The 24,726-nt window shown below is 36.0% G+C and overlaps 1 protein-coding gene across 1 annotated transcript in view; it reads right to left on the bottom strand.

Moving 5' to 3' along the window:
• Positions 1-24,726, bottom strand: part of LOC140153183 (fermitin family homolog 2-like) — a 135,913-nt gene that overhangs the window by 28,654 nt on the left and 82,533 nt on the right. Inside the window, 1 exon segment of the mRNA XM_072175855.1 lies at positions 8,346-8,556. Within this exon segment, the coding sequence (XP_072031956.1) occupies positions 8,346-8,556 (211 nt within the window).

Genomic DNA, 24,726 nt, shown 5'->3' with positions numbered 1-24,726 from the left:
TGAAAAGCTATTGCAATTGCATTCAATTTCTAAATTTTTAGTCTGAATTACAGTAATTGATATTTTTACATATCAGGAGAAATGGTTATACAGCATCTTTTAAAGCTATGCAGAAACATCAAATATCACATCGATGCCATTTGTGTTTGAAGTGTAATTAATTCCTCTTCATTTATTTACACTACAGCTGCAATTACACACACAAAGTAAAATATTAACTACAAACGTCATGCATTTGTTACTTTCTTAATAGTGCATTGTTTTGGAACCATCGTTTTCTTACGTATGCATGCACAAAAGGTGTGAAGCGTGACATAGGACATAGTTCCCTCAACTGGATGGTTTTACCAACTGTAGATAGGTCACGATCAACTCTTCATGGATGAATCCAAGCTTGTCACTGTTAATTACATTTGATTACATTCACATAATACCATGAAAACACAGGCGTTGGGCTATTCCATTTAAAATCCATACTACCTCTGTAGAAGATTTTAAAAATATGTTCCACAGGGGGAGTATGAATTTCAAATAGAATTAGCACATTAGGCAGCTCCATTTGAATTTCATGCACCCTCTGATTAAGATTCAACCTGAATCTTCCACAGAGGGAAGGTGAGTTTCAATGGAGCTGCCTAATGAGTTCATTCTATTTAAAATTCATCTCCCCCTGTGAAACACAATTCCAAAATCTTCCACAGAGGTAGTGTGGATTTTAAATGGAACAGCCCACTGAGATTCTCATCACCCATAGGAAAACCGGTCTCTTCCCAATCTGTGGGTTTTGACCAAGCATTGAACCATACTGACAACTGGAAAATACATTTTGATCAGCATACATTAATGTTCCGGAATCTTGAGTGTGTTATTGACCATGAACATTGTCATTCTGACAATTCTGAAAAGGCTGGTTAAGCCATGAATAATATCATTGTAGGATGATAATTATATTAATGGTGTTCAATCATTTGATGGTTAGAATAGTTGACTTGTAAATATTAAAATGGTAAAAAAAAAATCAACATCATCTTAATTCAGTACACGCTTTATAGATAATTTTCAATTTAGAAGTTTAAAAGCCATGCTCCAGGATTCATAAACTAAGTAGTCCTACTATTCAAGCCTTTCCTTTCTTTCAGTAAACCGTAGATGCACAAGTGTACCACTGAACTCAGGCTGAGCTATACGGTTCTCAGTGCTTTGACATTGAATGTCACATTCCTCTATATAACATTCCACAAACTTTTGTCATGATGAGCCACAGTTGCCTAAAAATGAGTGGGTTTAACACATCATAATATGGTTGATGATCGATCAAGTATGTGATATTTTAATTGGAATATGACAACTGTAGTACAAATATAATTTTCTTTAACTGGAATTTTTTTTTTGCTTGGCTACAAGCCAAGCAATATTATCATTCGTTTGCGACCTCGGCCTTTGACCTGAAGTAGGAAACTAGTCTTGTTAACATGCATTGCTTCATCCTCAGTAATAAGCCTAATTTACATGGAGACTCTATTGCTTGAAATTTAGTTCCAGCAAGGGAGAGTCCCCGTGTATATTGGTAATTTTGCCAGGCAATGCTCCTGGACCTCTGACCTTTCATAGTTTCCTCAAAATAGAACCGGGGCTATTTTTTCAGGACAGTATACACTCTCCAGAGAGTTTTCTCTGGTATGTTGATGACATATGCACACTTTTGTTATGTATTTACCTGGTTATGGTTTTATAGGTCACATAGGGGGCCCCAGATATAGTTGATTGAGGTCATAATTGCTGGACTCTATGTCCCCATGTAAATTGCATCGCCAGGGCAAGTAATCCATCAAAATAAAATTTATGGTTATTATGTAGGCAAGGGTAAAGTCCCCATGTAAATTAGGCTTTTAAAACAATGTTGTAGGATAATGCTCAAAATTTAAGTTGTGGATTTGCAGGAGGCTAAAGAGTAGCCGCATTCCCCTATGACTCAATTCATTTAGCTATATATTCAGCAGTGAACTCTTTGACTTGACCATGTTAACCCAGGGATGAAATAGCAACCTCCCAGATAACCTGGTTTCCCTCACAAAGCAGTGCTCAGTAGTGATTGTTTTTTAACCTGGAGGATGATGAGTTTTAATGACTGTTGACAGGTGTAACATGGAACTTGCTTCCGTTTCCAAGATAAATTTAACCAAATTATTATATTGTCCTTGGACATGGAACAATTGACCAAGAACAATTTTGGTGGTTAATGAACTTTCGGATCACAGTATACATGGTATTATAAGAGAGTGTAATATCACAGTCTATTCATGTGTTTTACTTCCATGGACTATGTTACTGCGAAATTCTTGATTTAATGTAGTGTTTGTCAGTCATGTTTGACGTTTGGGAGAAACTACCGTTTTATAGGTAGGTGGGTATTTAGGTTGTGGGTTGGTAGTAGATTGTATACATGTAGGTATAGGTTTAAGGTACATTGTATTTCATAGCACAGACCATCTATATTGTCTATGTTTATAGGTAGGTATATATGGCCTATAGGTAGGAAGGTAATAATGCATAGGTCAGGTACTCCTAGATGGTAGATGCTGTTGGAGCAGGTGTGTAAAGGGCCAGTGCTGACTTGGACTGATTGGATCAGATCGTTTCACATAGGCCTACTGCAATAGGCCTATGAGTTCCTGTAGTGTAGTATGTTCTTTGTATTTATTGTTTGATATAATTATTTCATTTAGTTTGGGTATTCCAAGGCCAAGCTTTAGAACAATTCACTCATTTTGATTAGGTATCATGGTCCTATACATTGTACATGTATACATCAAAAGCAACATGTCAGTTTCTGCAAGATATTGCACAAACCCTATTCTCTTCTGCATCCCTTGAACAATACAAGACGATGATATTTAATTACAGCAATGCACCTGTTAATACATGTTGGCTTACAACAATAGTGCTACATGAATAAGTACTTGACTTGACAAGGCAGATCGCAATTGTGCAATCATGTTGAAAACACGAACATGGCTTAAGAAATCAACCCACTTATGTTTGGGTACCTGGCATAAAGTCAGGGTTGCCAAATCCGCGATTTGGTAGCCCAATTGGGCGACTTTTGAAGATTTTTACAGCAACTTTTGACAATTTCCTGTCCCATAGAAACCAATGGTTAAGAAAAAAATTGGGCGACTTTTCAACATTGGCTCCCGCGCCTTCCGATAGTTTCCTGCCCTGTAGAAAGCAATGGTAAAGTAAAAAATGGGTGACTTTTCGATGATTTTACCTGCGATTTGGGCTGAAATTTTTTGGCAACCCTGCATAAAGTGTGTGGGAGTTAACCCATGTGGTGGTGGTTTTATTTTGTTCATTATGTTGGTAAGCTTTTCACTTTTCCCTATATCCTTTATCCATTTACATATTCACTACAAATATTATGCACAAAAAACAGTCATGTTTTCACCTTTATGTCAATCTTTCGATATATCCAATTTACCCTATCATATATCCATTTGCTGTGGGACAATGGCAGCACCATTTGTTGGTTTCAATCTTATGATAAGCACCTGACTATGTGCACATACTTGTTTGTGATTTTAAAAGCTGAGATTCTTGAAATAAAAATATCATGTTTTTCTTCTATAGATATTCAGTTATTCACTCCATGTTGGCAAATAAAACATCAGCTGGACCCAATAAATCAGAACTATTATTGTTCTTGAAAAGCTATTGCAATTGCATTCAATTTCTAAATTTTTAGTCTGAATTACAGTAATTGATATTTTCACATATCAGGAGAAATGGTTATACAGCATCTTTTAAAGCTAGGCAGAAACATCAAATATCACATCGATGCCATTTGTGTTTGAAGTGTAATTAATTCCTCTTCATTTATTTACACTACAGCTGCAATTACACACACAAAGTAAAATATTAACTACAAACGTCATGCATTTGTTACTTTCTTAATAGTGCGTTGTTTTGGAACCATCGTTTTCTTACGTATGCATGCACAAAAGGTGTGAAGCGTGACATAGGACATAGTTCCCTCGACTGGATGGTTTTACCAACTGTAGATAGGTCACGATCAACTCTTCATGGATGAATCCAAGCTTGTCACTGTTAATTACATTTGATTACATTCACATAATACCATGAAAACACAGGCGTTGGGCTATTCCATTTAAAATCCATACTACCTCTGTAGAAGATTTTAAAAATATGTTCCACAGGGGGAGCATGAATTTCAAATAGAATTAGCACATTAGGCAACTCCATTTGAATTTCATGCACCCTCTGATTCAGATTCAACCTGAATCTTCCACAGAGGGAAGGCGAGTTTCAATGGAGCTGCCTAATGAGTTCATTCCATTTAAAATTCATACTCCCCCTGTGAAACACAATTCCAAAATCTTCCACAGAGGTAGTGTGGATTTTAAATGGAACAGCCCACTGAGATTCTCATCACCCATAGGAAAACCGGTCTCTTCCCAATCTGTGGGTTTTGACCAAGCATTGAACCATACTGACAACTGGAAAATACATTTTGATCAGCATACATTAATGTTCCGGAATCTTGAGTGTGTTATTGACCATGAACATTGTCATTCTGACACAATTGTCATTCTGAAAAGGCTGGTTATGCCATGAATAATATCATTTGTAGGATGATAATTAATGGTGTTCAATCCTTTGATGGTTAGAATACAGTCCAACCTCTCTTATCCGGACCTCTTTTATGGATCTCTCTGTTACCCGGATGTGAAATCTTCAGAGGGAAATATGTTTTTGATGATTTACCACAGGTAATTCCATGCTCTGAATGCTTAGAATGACATCTATATGTGTTGCAAAAAGCACTCTAAAGCCATCTTTTAGTGTTATTTCACCATGTTTAAACAATCTTTTGTTGTCACCATTTCAGTACTTGGGACAGGGAAAGCAGAATTACATGTAATTCACTTATCCGGATTTGTCACTTATCCGGACAATGCTTGGTCCCATCATGGCCGGATAAGAGAGGTTGGACTGTAGTTGGCTTGTAAATATTTAAATGGTAAAAAAAATCAACATCATCTTAATTCAGTACACGCTTTATAGATAATTTTCAATTTAGAAGTTTAAAAGCCATGCTCCAGGATTCATAAACTAAGTAGTCCTACTATTCAAGCCTTTCCTTTCTTTCAGTAAACCGTAGATGCACAAGTGTACCACTGAACTCAGGCTGAGCTATACGGTTCTCAGTGCTTTGACATTGAATGTCACATTCCTCTATATAACATTCCACAAACTTTTGTCATGATGAGCCACAGTTGCCTAAAAATGAGTGGGTTTAACACATCATAATATGGTTGATGATCGATCAAGTATGTGATATTTTAATTGGAATATGACAACTGTAGTACAAATATAATTTTCTTTAACTGGAATTTTTTTTTTTTTTTCATTTAAGTGTATGTCGTTACCAATGAAATGGACCTTGATTTTTTGCAGTCAAATTAGGTATATGCCAAAGGTGAGCCACTTATTTGCACTCAAGTCACAAGAGAGGCCATGCATCAGTTGGACTACTAGAAAGCTAGGCTTCAAATTGAATGTCATTGGCTTCTGTGTATCCTCTCTACGTGGATGGTCATTATCTCTAAATGCAATTTATTCTTTAATCGCTAAGTCAACAAAACCCAACAGTCGACGAAAGAGCATATGCCATTCATTCTGCCTACTTCATCACGTTCCATCAAATATTGGCTATACCATTCCTAAAAACATTCAGGGCGGGATATATTTTAAACTCCTCTGTATAACCAGAGAATATGGCTTTTCTCATCTTCTATGGTTTAAATATAACTCCATCCATTTTTATTCATTTTGTTCAAATGGTTAATGTTGCATGTTGCTGTTATTCCTTTGACAATTTCACAACATACATACATGTATCAGCAGGAAGGGATGGACTCGCTACTGCTGACAACACACACCCTCTACCTCAACACTGTCTCATCTCTCTTTCGGTCTTTTTCCTCACTTCATTTCTTTGGCTTACACTACCTATATTTCAATCTTTTCACCGACAACTTGAATGCTTCTGCTTTCTTGATATCATCATCACTTCTGCTTTTCTTAAATCCACACCATATTTTCACTTGAAGCTACTTCAACAGTGGCCAGCTAGGTACTAATCAATTCAAAAATGCAATACTGATAATCTACATGGCTAATACTGAAGCTCATTTCTCATTATCAATTCCGCTTTAATCACGACAATACAATGTCATCAACTCCAAAACAAATATGTATTCGAATCTCTAGTCTATACCACTGACATTACCCAATGGAGCACATTCTACCACTAGTGTGATTTATATCTACAGTCATGTACCACTGCCTTGCTAACGAGCTACGAATTGGCAAGAAAAACAGATCGCTACATAGTAGTAACATTGGGCTATTCCATTTAATATCCACACTACCCCTGTGGAAGATTCCACACTACCCCTGTGAAAGATTTTGGAAATATCTTCCACAGGGGGAGTATGAATTTCAAATGGAATGAACACCTTAGCAGCTCCATTTGAAACTCACTCTCCCTCAGGGAAGATTCAGGTTGAATCTTTCTCAGAGGGTGTATGAAATTCAAATGGAGCTGCCTAATTAATGTGTTCATTCCATTTGAAATTCATACTCCCCCTGTGGCAGATATTTCCAAAATCTTCCACAGGGGTAGTGTGGATATTAAATGGAATGGCCCATTGTATCACGGGTCTAGACTTAATATAATTAACATTTACCTACCAGCAGATTTCTGTTCTCAAAAGTTAAATGTCATATTTCGATAATAATGCACGATGATAGACTGCATTATTTTGTAGACAAATTCACCTCGCAGCATTTGCAATTAGTTTCATAATAATTAATTTTCATCAATATACCCTTTGTAACTCCTGACATGGGTTGATAGAGGCATAGAGGTTTGTGCTTTTAGGGACAGCAGTGTTTCAATGTTGTCTGTATTCGGGTAATTGTAACTTATATGATTGTGAATACAACATACATAGACACTAATTAACAACATAACTGAAGTGTCATAAAGTCAAACCAATATATTTTGTTCAACAATAAATTGCGGAAATGATTCTGTTTTACTTTATCAGCATGTTGGCAAAGACCCAACTTTCGCTCGTGTAAATTAACAAACTTTCTTTTTGCAATGTTTGTATCTATGGTAATTTAAAAATTAGTATAATTAAATTTCATTTCATTAGCCAGATACTGCACCCAACTGTGTCATATACCATTTTACTATCAATTCACAATGTTATGAATCTTGTCTGTTCAGTGCTGAACAGAGTTTACTTGTTGCAATGGTACAAAACTCAATATCACTGTTGGGCAAAGAACATGGACATACCATTTAATGAGTAGGAGCCCCAACGTACTATACCTATACCTATAAATGCCTGTAATGTATTGGACAGAAATAGTGAGACTGAGGAATAGAGTACACCTACAAACATTGCTGGCAGTAAGTCTTCTTTTTCCTACTATAACAAGAGCCTCTCACTTGACATGCAAGCTTGAAATTTGAATATTTCTTTCACCTAGTAATACAGCTTGGATAATTTTCCATCTTGGTATTCAGTACTCCCTTAGATATGGTTTCTTACATAAACACTGACTATTATCTATGAGATATGCCAATATCTGAACAGCTGTCAAGTTCACTGCCTCTAACAGACCTTTCAACTAACATATTTGTGGGGTTACTGGAGGTATCTCATTAACTGTCACATATGTTCCCTTTTTTAAGGAACTTTATTTGGTCCCTGATAGCTAATGCAAATGTACATGTATGGTGACGCTTACAAGCTGAATTCAGTATTTTGGAGGTAGCGGCTAAACATTGCCATTTTTATTCTGTACTTTTATTGGCAATTATTGCTGATATCAACAGAGATATCACCAATCTCTTTGTAAGGCTGAGTAGCAATGATTAATTGACATGCTTCACGAAATAATCATGTGAATTATACCATCTTTAGCATGTTTCCGTTATTGAAAAGGATTCAATACTATTTCGCCGTTTATTCATCAACGTTTAACAACTCGCATAACAACTCGCATACAGCATGTCTGCATTGTTGTTAAACGGTGATGAACAGAATGGGGGGTGGGCAGAATTAGGGATTCAATCATGTTTCACCGTTGTTCATTACCATTTAACAACTCGCGTTCAGCGCGTCTGCATGGTTTAGCTGCCTTCGCAAAGTAAACTACGCAGACGGCGTGGACACATCATTGTTAAACGGTGATGAACAACGGTGATACATGATTGAATCCCACACACACAACAAAGTACTAACCTGTAAAGCAGCAAACATAATCATCTCTTCTTCTGTACAATCTATCTCTTCATTCAACAGCGACCACTTGGCCTGTTCATAGATTTGGTTAATCCGGATCTGGTCCTGTTTTGGGTCTAGATCGTAGAAGGTGAAGTACTTGAACCGCAGCATTAATGTGTCGTTTTCTCGTGTGCCCTGTTCCATCAGTGATTTCGAAGAGTCGAGCCATCTGCAGCAAAAAAAAAAGAAGACAAAGAAAAATTTAATGATTTTGAACAAAAATACTTTCTGAGAAAGTTTGTTTGTTGGATGGATAGCATGATATACGGTGAGCATTTGTTTGTGAACTAACTTTTTATCACTTCAGTAAGAATTTTCAAATTGTTTTAAGATCACACTCAACAACAAAAGTCAAAACACCACAAATCTTATTACCACTGCACTGTTCATATAAATGAATAATATCCTTTTTGGCAATGTTAACATTATAATGAACAATTGAATCAAGTTCTCCTTTTTCCTAAAAGAGAAAATACCTCAAGCAGAAATCTAAATATAGTATAAGATCCCGGGTCCAAGATGTTTACAGAGGTATTCATATGTAGAAAATACATTTCTATTAAATCAAAACAATTTGTCCCATTTTGGAAACTCTCTCTTTCACTACATGACTGTTTTTGCAATTGACGTCAGACAAGTTATTGGGCAAGGTTGATGTCCCCTCCCCTCTGAGCTACTCGGTAATTTTATAAATTAAATTGTGCCATATTTGACTGCATCTAGATGTGAAATCTTCATGGCCAGCATAGCATGGCTATAGCCAGCTTGCTTGTAGGCTTTATGTGCAATTATTTCCAAGCCCAATCCAATTTCAATATTTTTCTTTCCATGATGGGTATGGACGAAATGGGATGCTGATCACAACATTGATAATTGGATGGTAGTTAATAAGTTAGAGGCCCATCATGCAGCGTGTTTTGCTCTTAAATGTGTTTACTATATATTTATAATATATAGTCCTGGTGTGTTGTGCGCCAATAATAAAAGCAAGTGCCAAATATATAAATGAATTCTTAAAGTATATGTTTTGTTTTTGCATATTGGAGAAACCCATATACTCTCTATGGAAGATATGACATTAATCTCCCACACAGGGAGTATAGATATCAAAGGGAATTACCCATTCATGTAGTCCCATTTGAAATTCACACTCCCTGTGTGGAAATGTGTCTTCCATATGGTTAGGGTATATGGATTTCAACTAAAATAGCCCAATGGTTCACCCAAATAAGTAGGACTAAACTGAGTTACTGTTTTAGGAGCATTCTGATACCCGACTCATTTGCAAGTTCTTCTACCCTAAGATGCTGGAGTTCTCTAGATACCTAAACCCTCCCCAATTGCATTTTGGCTTTTGACTTTGTAAAAACAAGATGAGGATAGTGATAGTACTCTTCATCTTCATTCAATCAACGAGCAATTCTCTGACAGCCTGATTCAAAGGAAATGAGAGCAATTAAACCCTGATCAAGATGATTAAATGCTCATACATAATTTATAATCAAAGTCCAATATCATCCTCTTCATTGTGGATGAGGGAAAGTTAAGACCCAGAGGGCTTAGGACAACACAGCAATCCCTGTTATATTCTGTATCATTGCACCTGCTAAAAGCTATACTTTCCTCCAATGATTGTCATTGAAAAATAATAGCTGAGAATGAACATCTTGATACGATGATGAAAAAACACCATCCTGTACTGGCTTGAAGATATACCTTTCAACAAGGGTACATGTAGGTTAGGTAGCATTTTTTTTCCAAGGGGGGGGGATGTTTTGGTGTGCAAATGACCATACAAAATCACCAAATCATCACCCGTTTTTATATAAATATAAAATATGAAACTAGGTTGGTCAAGCCCATAGAACAGGTTGGTTTTTTTCTTGTCGCCTAAAGGAGTCATGTACTTTGTAATAATGATCAATTCCATCCAATTCCACTGAAAAATTGATTGATGTTTTTCATCGCTAGATTATCCATTACAAGTTACTCCAAAAGATGTGACTATGATAGATATGTCTGAAAAGCTGTTTACATGGAGATTGACTGCGCACTAGCTATTTAATTTAGGAAACCGTATCCTATCTTCTGGCAGTCCATAAATCTTCCCTTCCTACTCGGGCATTTGATGACCGACTTGGTCAATTGCAGATAATGATGCGAGATGATCTTCCAATCTCTGATGGTCGTAAATTTACCGAGCCCCGGTGGAATGTTGGATACAATCATGATGTTAAAATGTCTGTCGCTGTCTACTGAAGACTACATCTTTGTATATGATATTAGTTTATCTTATTAGATAAGATGTACAAATTTATTGCCATAAAAATGTATGTGGAAAGTGATCAAGTCATATAGGAAATATTTTAAAAATTTGACACAGGGATCTTCTCACATTTTCCACAAGGAAATATTTAGTTAAAACGTCACAGATTTCAAGCAACTCTCTCTAATACAAAATATCAAGTCATAAAATTCACTTCACATTTTTAATTGTAAAATAATACTACTGTGTTTTGTTTAATACAGATTGCACATCACCCAAGCTGAGACACACATATCAGCTTACCCAAGCCTACATAATATATTTTGTCATAGTTTAAATGAACCACAACCATGTTTCACTTTCCCCAAACAAGTCTTCTCATGTGTAAAGGGATGTCAGCACCTGCTGTCAGTCAATTGTGTCTTATCGGTTTTCCGCCGCATCGCTCTCATTTCGTACAAAGACGACTTACTAATTGATGAAGGTGTGATGAATCTAGATTGTGACATGGGTTATGGTGAACCAACGTTGTAGCTCTCTGTCAATGTCACGTACAGAACCCAATGATAGCATCCATCACAATGAGATCTACCATGTACATACCATCAGGTGCAACACCTGTGCTATCAACAAACATGAATGAATCAAAGTATGTCATGTTCCATTGAATGCGGATCACAGCAGCCTTCATATACAGACAGTTCACTGATTCTGTATCACCATGAAGCAAGTTGGGTTCATTGCCACATAGTGAACGCACTACACAAGAAGTAAACACCAATTCTGAGCTATGAATAAAACTGAGCAACCATTTACAGAGGAAATTATATAGTGCGTTCCATCGAGCTTGAGAGTGACCTTGTAACTTCACTACGACATTGCAGCGCTGCAACCAAATGTTATGCCGTTCAATGTTCTGAACATGCTATATTGCGAGAGTAAAAACAAATCTTGCTGGGGTTTGATGCTCGTGGGGGGAAATGCTTACTGTCATGTTAGGGTTCTTGTACTATTGTTAGCGAAAATATGAACGGCAACAGGAATTTCACTTGATGGTTAGATGTTGTAGAAGAATATACATTTGTACAACTAAATGCACAGGCACATATATATACCTGTACACACCTACCTACATTTCAAACAGATTGAAAATGTCTTGCTATATGCATTAAAATCTTGAATGACAGTTTGTAAATTAAAATGCAACATTTGGAAGAAAAAAAAATAATTCTGATTAAAATATAAGTAATTTTGCATCATCAATCTTTATTAATTAACGATTGACAATATTCTGCGCAGTTCTTCTCATTAAATCTGAAATGGTTGCAGCTGTTTGCATTTCAGCTAACATTTCCGTTTCTCCTGCATTCAATATTATTGACCAAAGTCTTAGCCCCGCTTTCCTTCTACTCCATCAAATCCATTACTTTGATTACAAAAGTATCGAAAAATATGCAGATTCACACGCACAAAACCCCCCTTGTTTATAATTGAAATCAGGCTACTCCCAAAACCTAGTTTCTATTCCAGACTTTAAGCCTCTGGGCTACCAGTCAACCACATTTGCAAAAGGGCATCTACATACCAGACACTGTAACCTGGGTTACCCTATGCATTTAATGGACTGGATAATGGTAATGAGTCAGGATTACTCATTAAATCTAGAGAAAACCCCATCCTATGTTATCACCTTTGGCTCAATCATATCATCATATTTTGTAATGGTTCTGTCACCATGGTTTCCTCTCACTCAGATGCATCAATCAATGAACCAGTGCAATCAACATGCAGTGTTTCAATTGAGTCATATTTCTCTGTAAATTACTTCGTCCTTTCTTTGGTAAATATCATCACTTTCATAAGATTTGCTTCCCTCCATTTTCTGGCCAAATCTCCCAAGAGAATCTCAATTTAAACTTGACCCATTCAGAAATCAATATGAGATTTCAATGTAAAATTTCAAGAATATGATACTGTTTTCGTTATTCCATATCACCGGATATTGGAGAAGTACAATGAAATGGATTTATACAGACTTAAGATAATAGTATGACTGTATCAGTCTATATCCCTGCATCTTTTATAAATAAACCAAGTGCAATCACAATTTTCATATTATCATATTTGCATAATTATAAGCTCTAATGGTTCTGACCCAATCAAACAACATTTGGCACCAACGAACAGACGGTACAATAACATTAACTCTGATCAAGCGAGAAGTGATGCGATTCCTCTGATTTGCACAGCGGCAGCGATGTTACCATTGCATCGAACCAAACCAGCGATGAAATCGGAATATAATAGAGAAGTAAAACTCAGGCAAAATGTCACTTGGTAATCGAATAAAAAAAAACGTAGCCAAAAGAATGGATCTGGAGCAGAATTCAATTTTGTGTGAGACGGACTGACGGTAGCGATGTTATCATATGGCTTTTGGTGATGTTTTGGTATTTTACATTGTAATTATGACTGAAGTGCTTAACAGGTGGATGACCTATACCGTGAAGAAGATGAGAATCCCTTTTGCAGGAATTAGACGGGCATCGAGGAATCAAATTGCTCACTAATCACACTCCCAAGTTACTGTTCTTAGACATAATTAAACCTGGTCTAATAACACCAACATGTTTTGACTCAAAACACCTCCCAGCATTGCACAAGAAAAGAAGTATTGACGATCTTATTAATTCCAAACGTGATGTTGGATTTTATTTTTCCTGAAAAATATCTTAATTCCATACCCTTGTAATTTGTGACATTACAATGCGATAACCTTCTTAGCTCATGTTTGAATCAAATAAATACATGGGATCAAGAGTCCTCAATACTTTAAATGCCCAGGCAATAGAGTATTTGTTCTTCAGGTAGCAATATTTGGTTAGCAAGTAAGTGGTACAATAATAAAGCACATAGTTCAAACCTTGAAGTCAGGGATAGGAATTATTGATGAATGTACAAGTCAAAACCATTGTAAATATTAGGGACAGAAGGCAATGAAACTATTTAATTGAATTAAGTCTTATGCATTAAATGCTTTCTTATTAAAATCGCAATCATATGGTGCAGGAAACCTTTATGTGAATCATGTCAGGAAAACAGACCTTGACTTAAAACCACTGCCTTACTCGTACAATGCATATAAATACTCCTTCAAGGAATGATAGCATTTGGCAGCAAATTAACAATTGTACATACAGATAGTTAATTAATCATTAATCATTAATTAATGGCTAATTGATACATCCTCATTATGTGGATGAATAAGTTAACTGGCCTCAAATGTACATCAATAAATAACAATACTTGAAGTAATCACAGATGCTAATCTGTACAGAAGTCAACAACTGATGCTTAAGCTGTGAACAACTGTTATCAAACAATGGTTAAAGAAGAGAAAGTTAAAGCACTTTGACAATAGCACCAAATTTTTTAATCTTTTGATCGACCGTTGATACTTGGTTCATCCTTATTACTATTATTTATAATTGTGATAACATTAAATCCTTTTATGTAATGTATTTTAACCATTAATTATGATTAATTAATTGATAGTTCAAGGATTGAGGCAGCATTAACGGTCGATCCAAAGTTCTAATAAATTTGGCCGTGCCGCTGCAGTGTCTTATACTTATAGCAATAACCATGCCTGGAAAAATCCACTAAGCTCCTTCAAAGGAAATTTTGAAGGAAATTTGGGGTTTCCCAAAATAAAGATAAGAAATTGTAGAAAATATTGCTACTTTTATGAGGAATTTGGATTACTGGGAAATACATTATTTTTCTAGGTCTGGCAAAATTTGATGTTCCCTTTTTCGGTCTAAAATATTTTCATACACATGTGTGCTAAGGCAAACACTACATCATCCCCTTAAATGGGCATTTCTGTTTTCAAAACATGTAACCACAAAATATTGAGGCTATGACTAAGTTATTAATCTCATCAAACACTTAGAAATCATCCAATGGATGGACATACACTCGGTCACTTAACCACATGTATTCAAGTCATGGCATACAACTTACACTACATCATGTCTACAAGAAACATGATACACCTAGATACAAATTTAATTTTATACTTCCAAAATATAATGCACTACCAAACCATCAAGTTCCCTGCTAAAGTCTACCATTTTTTAAAACTCCTGCTTTGAAGCCATTGACTACAATCCCACATATTATTCCTAAAGCAATAAAAAGAGATGTCATTGATCATTTGAAAGTGATGCTGATTAGCCAGTTGGAATATATAGTAAGGTATTCAAGCCATCAGAATAAAACATTAAACAATATCATAGCCGTTAGTGTGATCACATTTCCGATGGGGCTACCGTCATCAGGGGAACACGTCTTATTATATGACATACAGGCTGTCTAAGACAGTAAAGCTTTTCTATACTGCAACCGTATCTTGCATCTAATAATGCACCATTCCATCAAAAAGTGAATTATCGTCATCAAATTACCTATTTCCAAATTATCCATTCTATAGAGATTTAATTACAAACAATACAAGGTGCTTTTTTGTCCTATCAATTTGACTCTCATAGGTATATCAGCACAAGGCACTAATGTAAATTTTAATATACGTCTGATATAGTAGTCTCAAATATGTTTCACTATGTAATATTACAAAGGATGCATTACCTGTAATGATTTACAACCAACACATTATCCTCACCAGGGCATTAAGTTTGATGAAAACAAAAAGAGAATCATGTCTCATACAAGTACAAACCATCCTAGTCTTCAGTCAATACCCAGTGGCACAATCCAAGTAATCTACCTGTAATCATTTGACTTGTGTATTAAACCCTATTCTTAGTGGTATTGAAGAAGTTAAACTTGAAACCATTGAGTTGGTTTCCTGGCAGGTGCTGGGAAACAGGTCTCGATAAACATCTCTACACTGAGGGAAAGGCACGCACACCAAACCACATGTAAACCCCTTTCGTTCATCCTCTCTCACTCTCTCTCCCTCTTCTTTCTCTCTCTCTCTTCTTCTCTTGTCCATTAAATTAAATGTTGGATCCTTTCTGATTGGCATCAGTGTATTACCATCATTGGTGTATGATCCCTAGATGCATCATGCTGTAACTCAAGAGAACCGGTATTTGCAGATGTTGGCGACACCAAGCTCTAACACTACTGTTGCATCCTCCTAGAAATGCAATCCTCTTAATATCATTAGATATAATATATATACGGTCTCTTTTGACATTTTGCATTTTTGGTAGAAGTAAATTTCTTAGACCAACCTAAAGTTGTTTTCTTTAAACTTCCGTGGTCGTGCCTGTGTGTATCGCGTACACGAGCGTAAACACAAAAGCAATAAACAATCACGCTGGTTGGCTGATCAATGCACTTGACAACAAGCCGGCTGACCCATTGGTCTTCGGCGCGGCGCGAGTAGGCGACCTTGTCACTTCTACGCGATCGCAATTCACCAGCGCGTACCCGGACCACGGAAGTTTAAAGAAAACAACTTTATCCATCTATATTTATTGTACACTTTACATTTCATCTTGTATCGTCTTTGGCGTAGCTAACAAATCCCTTGGTGTTTTATTACGGTAGTAGGGGCACATCGCAAGGTAGCGATACAAGAATAGTTTGACTTTTTCATTTCTTATGGTGGGGTTGTGATCCCTGCGTGCAATGACACTGGGGTGCTTTCAAAATACAATTGGAATTTTTTTTAGAGAAATTTAATTTAAATGCTATCAGCAGTAGACAGCAAAAATATTCTGTCACAATTGCTGGCCAAATCGATGCCAAATTGAGCTATTTTTGTCATTCACAAGTCAAACACTTACACACACATTATGAACAATAAAATGTACAATAAGTTTCATCCACAAAAGATAAAAATTTTCCGCATATTAAAATCAGACTTCTGTCATTTTACATGTAAACAAAGACTGCACAGCCTTTCCTGGGATATCTCTGTTACAGTAGAAGTTCTCTGTTGTGTTGTGGTCATAAATTTCTAACAATAAAACCATGATATTCCACAGATGAAAATGATGTATAGCATTTATCAATTTCTGTACCGATTCACATCCCATTGAAGTATGAGGAGCGTGTTATTTTCCCTATTTGGGTTAGCAGTCGCCCACTCTGTGTAACTAATTACCGTACATGGTTATGCATTCTCACGTAAAACTCCACTAATCACATTTGGTATAATTTTATTTTATGTGTAATGTACACCCAATTTTGAAATGCCATAAAAATATGAAGGTTTGAACCTGTCAGGCCATGCAAGTACGTATATATATACGATGTATGCACGCTAAGAATTGATCAGATGTATGGGATCTCCAGATGGTCGGGGTATTACGCTATCCGGGTCATGGTGACATTCAGAAAACGAGCGTCAGATCCTTCCTTTAAGTCAACTGCTTCTAATTATAATTATTACAATTATTTTTACTGTACACTGTATGTGTATAATGTCTACAGAGAATACGCTATATATACACACATAAATTCATATTCAACTCATAGAATTTCCCAATAGGACATAACAACAAATAATCAGGAGTAAGAACCTTTTTTAACTGGTGATTCGATTCATAAACTTGAAAAAAAATGACTTGGAATTATAAATGTGATGTGCCAAAATTAGAAACATCTGGAGTAGCATTACAAAGTAAATTTCCTGCATTCTGCCAAAGGCATACTGTTAATACCTCGCACACAATCACCTTCCTAGACACAGCCATTAGAATTAATCTAGTTCGCTAATGTAAATCTCTGAATATTACATTTCCAAATAAGATTGAGACAATTCCAAAATGCCAACATTTTAATTTGATTTGATTTTGATTATCAACAAATCTTTTTCCACCACGCTTCTGGTAATCGTTCTTTTTTTGTCAAATAAATGATGCAATATTTTATTGACAGTTTTACATTGTGACCAATGCATCATTTAGCATTGCTCATCATGTACAAATTATTGCACAAGTTTATCATCCATATGTGTGCAAATATGGTGTGTAGAGAGATTTAATGTGTAAGTGAATATTATTGGGTAATATATTTGAGGGACTGGCTTCAAATAAATCATATTGATAGCAACTGAATATATAAGCCTGTCATACATTAGCTATAGGTACCTAAATGATGCCTTGCTGATTTATTTCCTGAATTGGTTAAGAAAAAATTGAACACTTAGAATAGTTACACATTTACTGATACAGAGAAGAGAAAAGCGTGATAAGGCAATTTGTAGCGTCATTTTTGTAATTGTATGTGTTACATTAAAACTTTAAAAGCACGTATCTCTGTTCTTAATTTGCGGAGGCTGTATCCGATGAGGAAATGTTCACTCTTCAAAGAGCAAACCTCGTGACTGTTCTATACAATTACCAGCCTTAGGAGGACATCTTTCTAGTCTTTATACCTCCTATTTCTTTCCTCTCTTGTTCTTCTATTCTCGTAATTTCAAATTCCCCAAACCAATTTTCACCTGTATGTAAGTTATCATTTACCTGGTACCATTTCTTTACTTTTCATTAAGGAATTCTTTTTATCTCTAAAACAACTGAACATCGCCTTGGAAACTTGACTTTCATTGAAACACGAACATCCTATAGGAAAAGAAGCCCTGGATATGGTAATGCTTAACAGGACTTAATATGCTTAACGTAAAGCAGCACATGCATAACCCCAAAACATGTTTATGCTACGCTAAACCAATCAACATTCGCTTACTAAGCCTCTAGCTTTAATTTTTTTTGTTCCTTCACCGAAGACTTCTAATCAAGTTGTTACTTTAACTAAAGACGAGATCGACGTCACAAATATACCATGTTCTTTTATGTGAGTTTTCTTTTATACTGACCATCACTGACCATTATTGTAAATGTGTTGCATCGCTATTGGCCCGAGGCCTGTCATCTTCAAGAGCAGGTAAAAAGAGAAGTCGGTGTTGACGATGGAAAGTTGATAGTTTTTGGCGTACTAATGAGACAGAATCGAATGCAGGACAGCTTCCACCCCAGGCTTTATTGCATATTGAATAATTTTCAATCATACCGTATTCTCTCGTATTAGTAAAAGCTTGTTTATAATACTGAGGTACACTTGGCAAAAAAAACTTTCATCTCCCCACAGCTTTGTTAACACTTCAAACACTGCCATAATGTAGGTCAAAATATTCTTACAGATAATCAACGCTTATTCATGCATTGATAACGGGAATTCCTCCAAGGCCAAAATTGAAGTTGATGAACATGCCACTTTACTGTTGCACTGGCTGTAATATTGTATCGAGTTATGCATACTAATTAATGCAAGTTTGATTTGTAACTTGTAACATCCCTATAATATCCTCAGATCATTCAAACCAGGGGGGTATTTTCATTGATTAAGGAAGTTCAAGATCAAGGATTCTCAGATATTTTTGAGGTATTGTAAACATGTTGTATGGTTATGTTCAGTCATGTCTGCTAGCTTTCTTCACTCAGTCATTACTGATACATTACTAGTACTTCATCTTTTAGGAGTGACGGGGAAACATAATGTCAAGTGTCTCCAAGTTGGAATTGTCTTCTGTAAGCATTGTCTACTTAAATATTCACAAAATGTTTCGGGTGGAATAGATCATGTTATACCCATGTATCCTATACTGTAAGCATTCGATAAATCACATATGTGCCTATTAAAGGGAATTTAGTGATCCACAGCCTCATCCCCACTTTTCCCAAAAAAGTTGAGATTTTTACACCACTGGATACCTCTGGCTACATAATGTTTATATACCAAATATTTCTTGCAACTTAATTCGTGTAGCAAAAATATCGCCAAATTTGAATTTCGTTCTGGTGCACCAGAGCGAAATTACAACACATTGTCTATGGAGCAGTGTAATACACATAATCATGCATAACTCATAAAGCATAAAATCGGAATCAACTGAAATTTTGGAAATAAGCTTTTTTGTGGATATCTACTGAAAAATGTAAAGAGGATGCTAGGATCATGAAACCTGCCTATTAATGAGTTGTTCTGACAAGAACAAATTTTTACAGTAGTTGTTAACTTTTTTCAAATTTTTTTCATTTAATATACTAATATTTGTAAATTAAATTAAAACAAAACATATGCAAAAGGTTTAACAAATTATAAAACTTTGTTCTTGCAGAGCAGCTATGCTTATTATCGAATTTTTACGGTATTAGTCTATACCATTTAGTTTATACCATTTTTTTTGCGATTGTGTTATGCTCATATCATCCACTGTCAATTAAGAGTCACAACTCTTCAAAGTCTAATGTTTTGGTGATATCATTTCATGATAAAATGTTTTTTTAATTTAACAGAGAGAAATCAAAATATGTTCAAATTTGATGACAATTGATTTGCAAGGATAATGCGGACAATAATTTAGAATACATTTCACTTTGACACAGATTTGAATTATTTCCCACATAAAATATTTACATGTAAGTGCTTGCAAACCTTTTCAAACCATATCCAAATCAACTCAGAAATAATATTCCACAGTCACAACTTGACATTCACAATAATTTCTACCTCTTTCAATGCAAGTTCCTGTTATTGACCTTAGCCTGAAGAAAGTTCTAATTAATTAATTCACTATTATCAAAAGCAACAATCTTCTAGCTAACAAGCCTGACAAAACCCTTTGGGTTGTGTTAGGTCAGTCCACTCCTGTGCAGTTGTATAGATCAGCACCCTATAGGTATGTGAGCAATGCTACAGTGACATCTTCGTGCTCTAGCACGCAATAGTTGCTACCGGCAAACCGTATACTTGTACAGCAGCTGAAATGCTTTTCTGGATATTCCACATTGAGATCTTACCATGATTTACTATTCAAATGTATCTTCATGTTGTTTTATCATTGATCACTAAATTAAACAAATTTGTTGCGTTTTGGACGGTAAAAATACAAAGTACCATGACATTTTCTAACTGAAATCTTAATCCAACTTAATGGTAAGTCCAGATGAACAGAATTAATAATTTATTTACTTAATCTACCTGGATGATTGAGGACATGAATTCACAAATTAATCCCATTTAAGATGAGTTATTGAGCAAATTGGGAATACAAATTTGTCAAACATAATTTACTCAAAATTACTGCTTAAAATGAATAAATTTCTCTATTTAATGCATAGCGGTGCCTATAAATTTAACCCTGTTTCCAGTTCCATTCCAAGTTGATAAAAATCAATAAGAAATGACAGCCGATAAATAAAGCGAAGTCGTTCTCATGACATTAATGAATATGACCGAGTACAATATGCCCAGCAAAACAATAAAGCTTTTAAGAAGCCTCGCCACTTGTGCGTGATGTGTTCTTTCTTGTACGCTCTCTGTCCGGCCGGGGCTCGTCCAAAGTGACCAGGATAATAGTCGTTATGTGGGCCGAGTGTCAATTTGTCGTCTTCTATTTGTCTTTAAACATCTCTAAGTGACCTCCTCCCTCACTCCCTTAGGGAAGCGATATATTCAACAGCCTGCTCGCTAGTTATGTATACACGCAATTGAAGGCCATGCATGCACGGTGCGAGATTGTAATTATGGTTTTTAATGAGAGCAAGTTTGCAAATTTCCTAACCATCTTTTCCAACCTCCAGAGCAACAGAAAATTGGGGCAAAAATTCTGTACAGTTGTATTTGAAACTGTTAAGACTTTTTTTCTTTCACATGAATTTACAAGAATTTCCATTCCATGTACAATGTATGAGAGTAATGTCATCTACATTAGAAGATATATTTCTACCATACAACAAGTATTGCTATATAGTATTCTGAGGTTCAGTAAAGGGACTGGGTAAAGGGATGTTTGGTAAATAGGGTTACCAAGGATTCTATATTTAAAGCACCCATCAAAGTTAATATTTACTCAACTCTCCTATATCACAGATAAATCATTTGGCCAAGTAATATCAAGAGGGTAGATTTACCTATAAATCAAGGCGGATTGGGCTATTCCATTTGTGGAAGATTTTGGAAATATCTTCAACAGGGGGAGTATGAATTTCAAATGGAATGAACACATTAGGCACCTCCCTTTGAATTTCATACACTCTCCGAGAAAGATTCAAGCATTGAGGGAGGGCGAGTTTCAAATGGAGCTGCTAATGTGTTCATTCCATTTGAAATTCATACTCCCCCTGTGAAAGATATTTCAAAAATCTTTCATAGGGGTAATGTGGATTTTAAATGGAATAGCCCATTTCACTACCTTTAGTACTGCAATTTATCTACTCTTTCCTTTTCCTATCCAAACCCCTTGCCACTCCAACAAATCCCCCAGATTTGATTCATGTCAGTATCACTGTATAATAAACATTGATCAGTTCAATAGTTGTTGCTTTGGAACATCTTTCTATAAAAACTAAAGTAGTTCAAGTGTAATCGGAGCAGGGAAATGCAAGCCAATCCTACCTCGCTAACATTTATACCTCTACCTTCTTTTCACTAGCTAGTGTAGTTACTAGAGAAATATGAAATGTTTGCAATTGGAAAGGCAATGCCATATTACGCCATGGGCACTTGCCGATAGTGTGGATACGTTGATGGTACTTGACGCTGCTTGTCAAACTTAATGATCAGCTACGATTGGGGAGGATTGTTTTTACAGCCAATGATAAGCGGTCAGATCAGGATCACGCAAATGGCTTGGAGCGATTGGTCAACCAAGCTGACTACCAGCGCCAATTCAAACACCTCCAGCTAATGGTAAACTCACAGATAGTGATATGCAATATTAAATTTCACCATAATATTTAGCTAGCACAATATTTGACACTGTATTATAATCATTCTTCTGTGTCCATGTTATTACCTTGTGCATACATGTGCACATTCATTAATCTTACTCTTAATTTAATATCACAACCAGCCAGCGCTGATTTTTCAAAGCAATTTATCTTGTTGACAGTAATTTGAAATAAAGCAAAGACTAGATTTTTTATCCATTTGTAACCATAGCAACCGGAGGTGTTGATGTTTACAACCTGCTTATTTTTGCTCTTTCTACGAAAGCAAATATCCAGAAAGTTATTAAACACTGTGGCAAATCCAATTCACTCAAAAGGATTTACTGCGGCGTGTTTACTCTGGCAAAAGGTTCCCATCAGGCTGTGGCAACATTGCAGATATTGAGCAACGGAACTTGAAATCATTCAAAAATCGCTAACCACTCCAATCTCCACTTCAAACCGATGTTTTCATCTGTGTCCTGCATGATAAAGAGTGAGCAATTGCCCCGTTTTATTTACGCAGAACCGAGCAGCCAACAGGCTTAGCCTGTCAATACACTATTGATTACTGCGTGCCACTACAACATGACGCAATGTTCCGGGCCATGTTCCGTTTGCTACAAATTACAAGCCCAACGCTCACCTCTTAACACTTGCATCAGCTAAAGTTCTTTCTTTTTATTTTCCAGTACCACATAAAATACACTAAAATGTCGCTTTTACTGTCTTCATATGTCGCTTTTACTGCCTTCATCTACCTATCTTCAAAACTTAGATTGTGTGAGAATAAAATACTTTTTGAATTCAGTTCAAATATGGAAATAGCGAGGCTGAGCCTGAGCAATAGACACGTGCATACATATATATAACCAGTAAAGTGGTATCAATAGACTGCACCACCATATACTCCTCCATCTAAACTAAAATTCCATCCCCTGCAGGCATCCAGCTCACTTGGGTGAGTACCATTACATCGTCATGCCCTGTTTATCAACTTTCAAAACTCGCATGGATTAAAACTATCACTCAAAAAACTAATCCTCCTTCACTTCTACAAGTGTATCTTACGTTGTCTGTAAATTCTATATGTTACGGGGGAAAATAGAGCATATCCAATTCAAAATTGAAACAAGTCTTAATTGTGTTCAACTTAGTATCTCTTGTATTCCCCCTCTGCACCACAAAGGAGCAGGAAATTGAGTGAACATCTTGCTGTGTGTACGACTTAGTATTGGCCACAGATGAGCAAGACAGATTCCATTGACGGTGCCAAGGCCCCGCAGGCCAATTGCCGAGGTTGAACACCTGCAACGGGATGATGCTCCTCCGTCTCTTGCCTGCCTGCCCTGATCTCTTTTTCTCTCCAACTGCTATGCACTGACAAAGGAGGCACTCTATGACATTATATAGCAACTTTGGGAGGTGCAAGTCGGATACATATAGATAACTGCACAAATGACTCTTTTAAACATTCTGAAATGATGCTTCTGAGCCTACTTCTACAAAAATTGAAAAAATTTTGCATTTAAAATATCTAAAGTACACTAATTGATTCTCACAAACAATGCTGTCTACTGAAGATAGCATACACTGAGAACAATTACTACAAATGTGTAACAACAGATATGAGATAAAATAACAATAGATAGAATAACTGTTAAGGTTAACTGGTCACAATCACACTGTATGGTGTCTACTTCACATCTTCTAATGGCACACAATATGTACCCAAAGCCCAAAGTACAAGTGTTAGAAATGCCATACATGGGAACTTCCACTTCACAAACTCTGCAGCAGACTCAGTATCTTCAGTCAGAGAGCATGTTGGGCAAGAGTTGTAGCTTCACAGATGTCTTGTGACACAGCACTGTTACATGACAACACACTGTGTGTGACATGTGAAATAATAGTAAACCATTGGGCAGGTAAACAAATTGACTCACCCAAACAATGCTGCTGTCTACTGAAGATAGCACCCACTGAGAATAATTATCTAACAATAGATAGAATAACTGTTAAGGTTTATAGGTCACACTCTATGGTGTCGATCTAGAGATGCAATACTATTACTTGATACTTCTATTTGTTTATTATTAATTATAGTGAATCACATAGCAAGAACCTGTCTAAACACGATAGACTATAATATATGTGCAGGTCATTCCATGCTATATGGAGCAAAGAATAATCAAATAAAATAACATGCAACTCCTAACATTCTACACACAGTAAAGATTCACTTTATTTCTTCTTTTTTCTCTCTAAGACAGAAACATACAATTTACATTCCCATTTTAAATTTTCAGTCACATACAAAATC

The sequence above is a fragment of the Amphiura filiformis genome, chromosome 5 (genome assembly GCF_039555335.1).
Source record: "Amphiura filiformis chromosome 5, Afil_fr2py, whole genome shotgun sequence".
Taxonomy (NCBI): Eukaryota; Metazoa; Echinodermata; class Ophiuroidea; order Amphilepidida; family Amphiuridae; genus Amphiura; species Amphiura filiformis.
The sequence above is the reverse complement of the archived record's forward strand: the minus strand, read 5'-3'. Positions and strand labels throughout refer to the sequence as shown.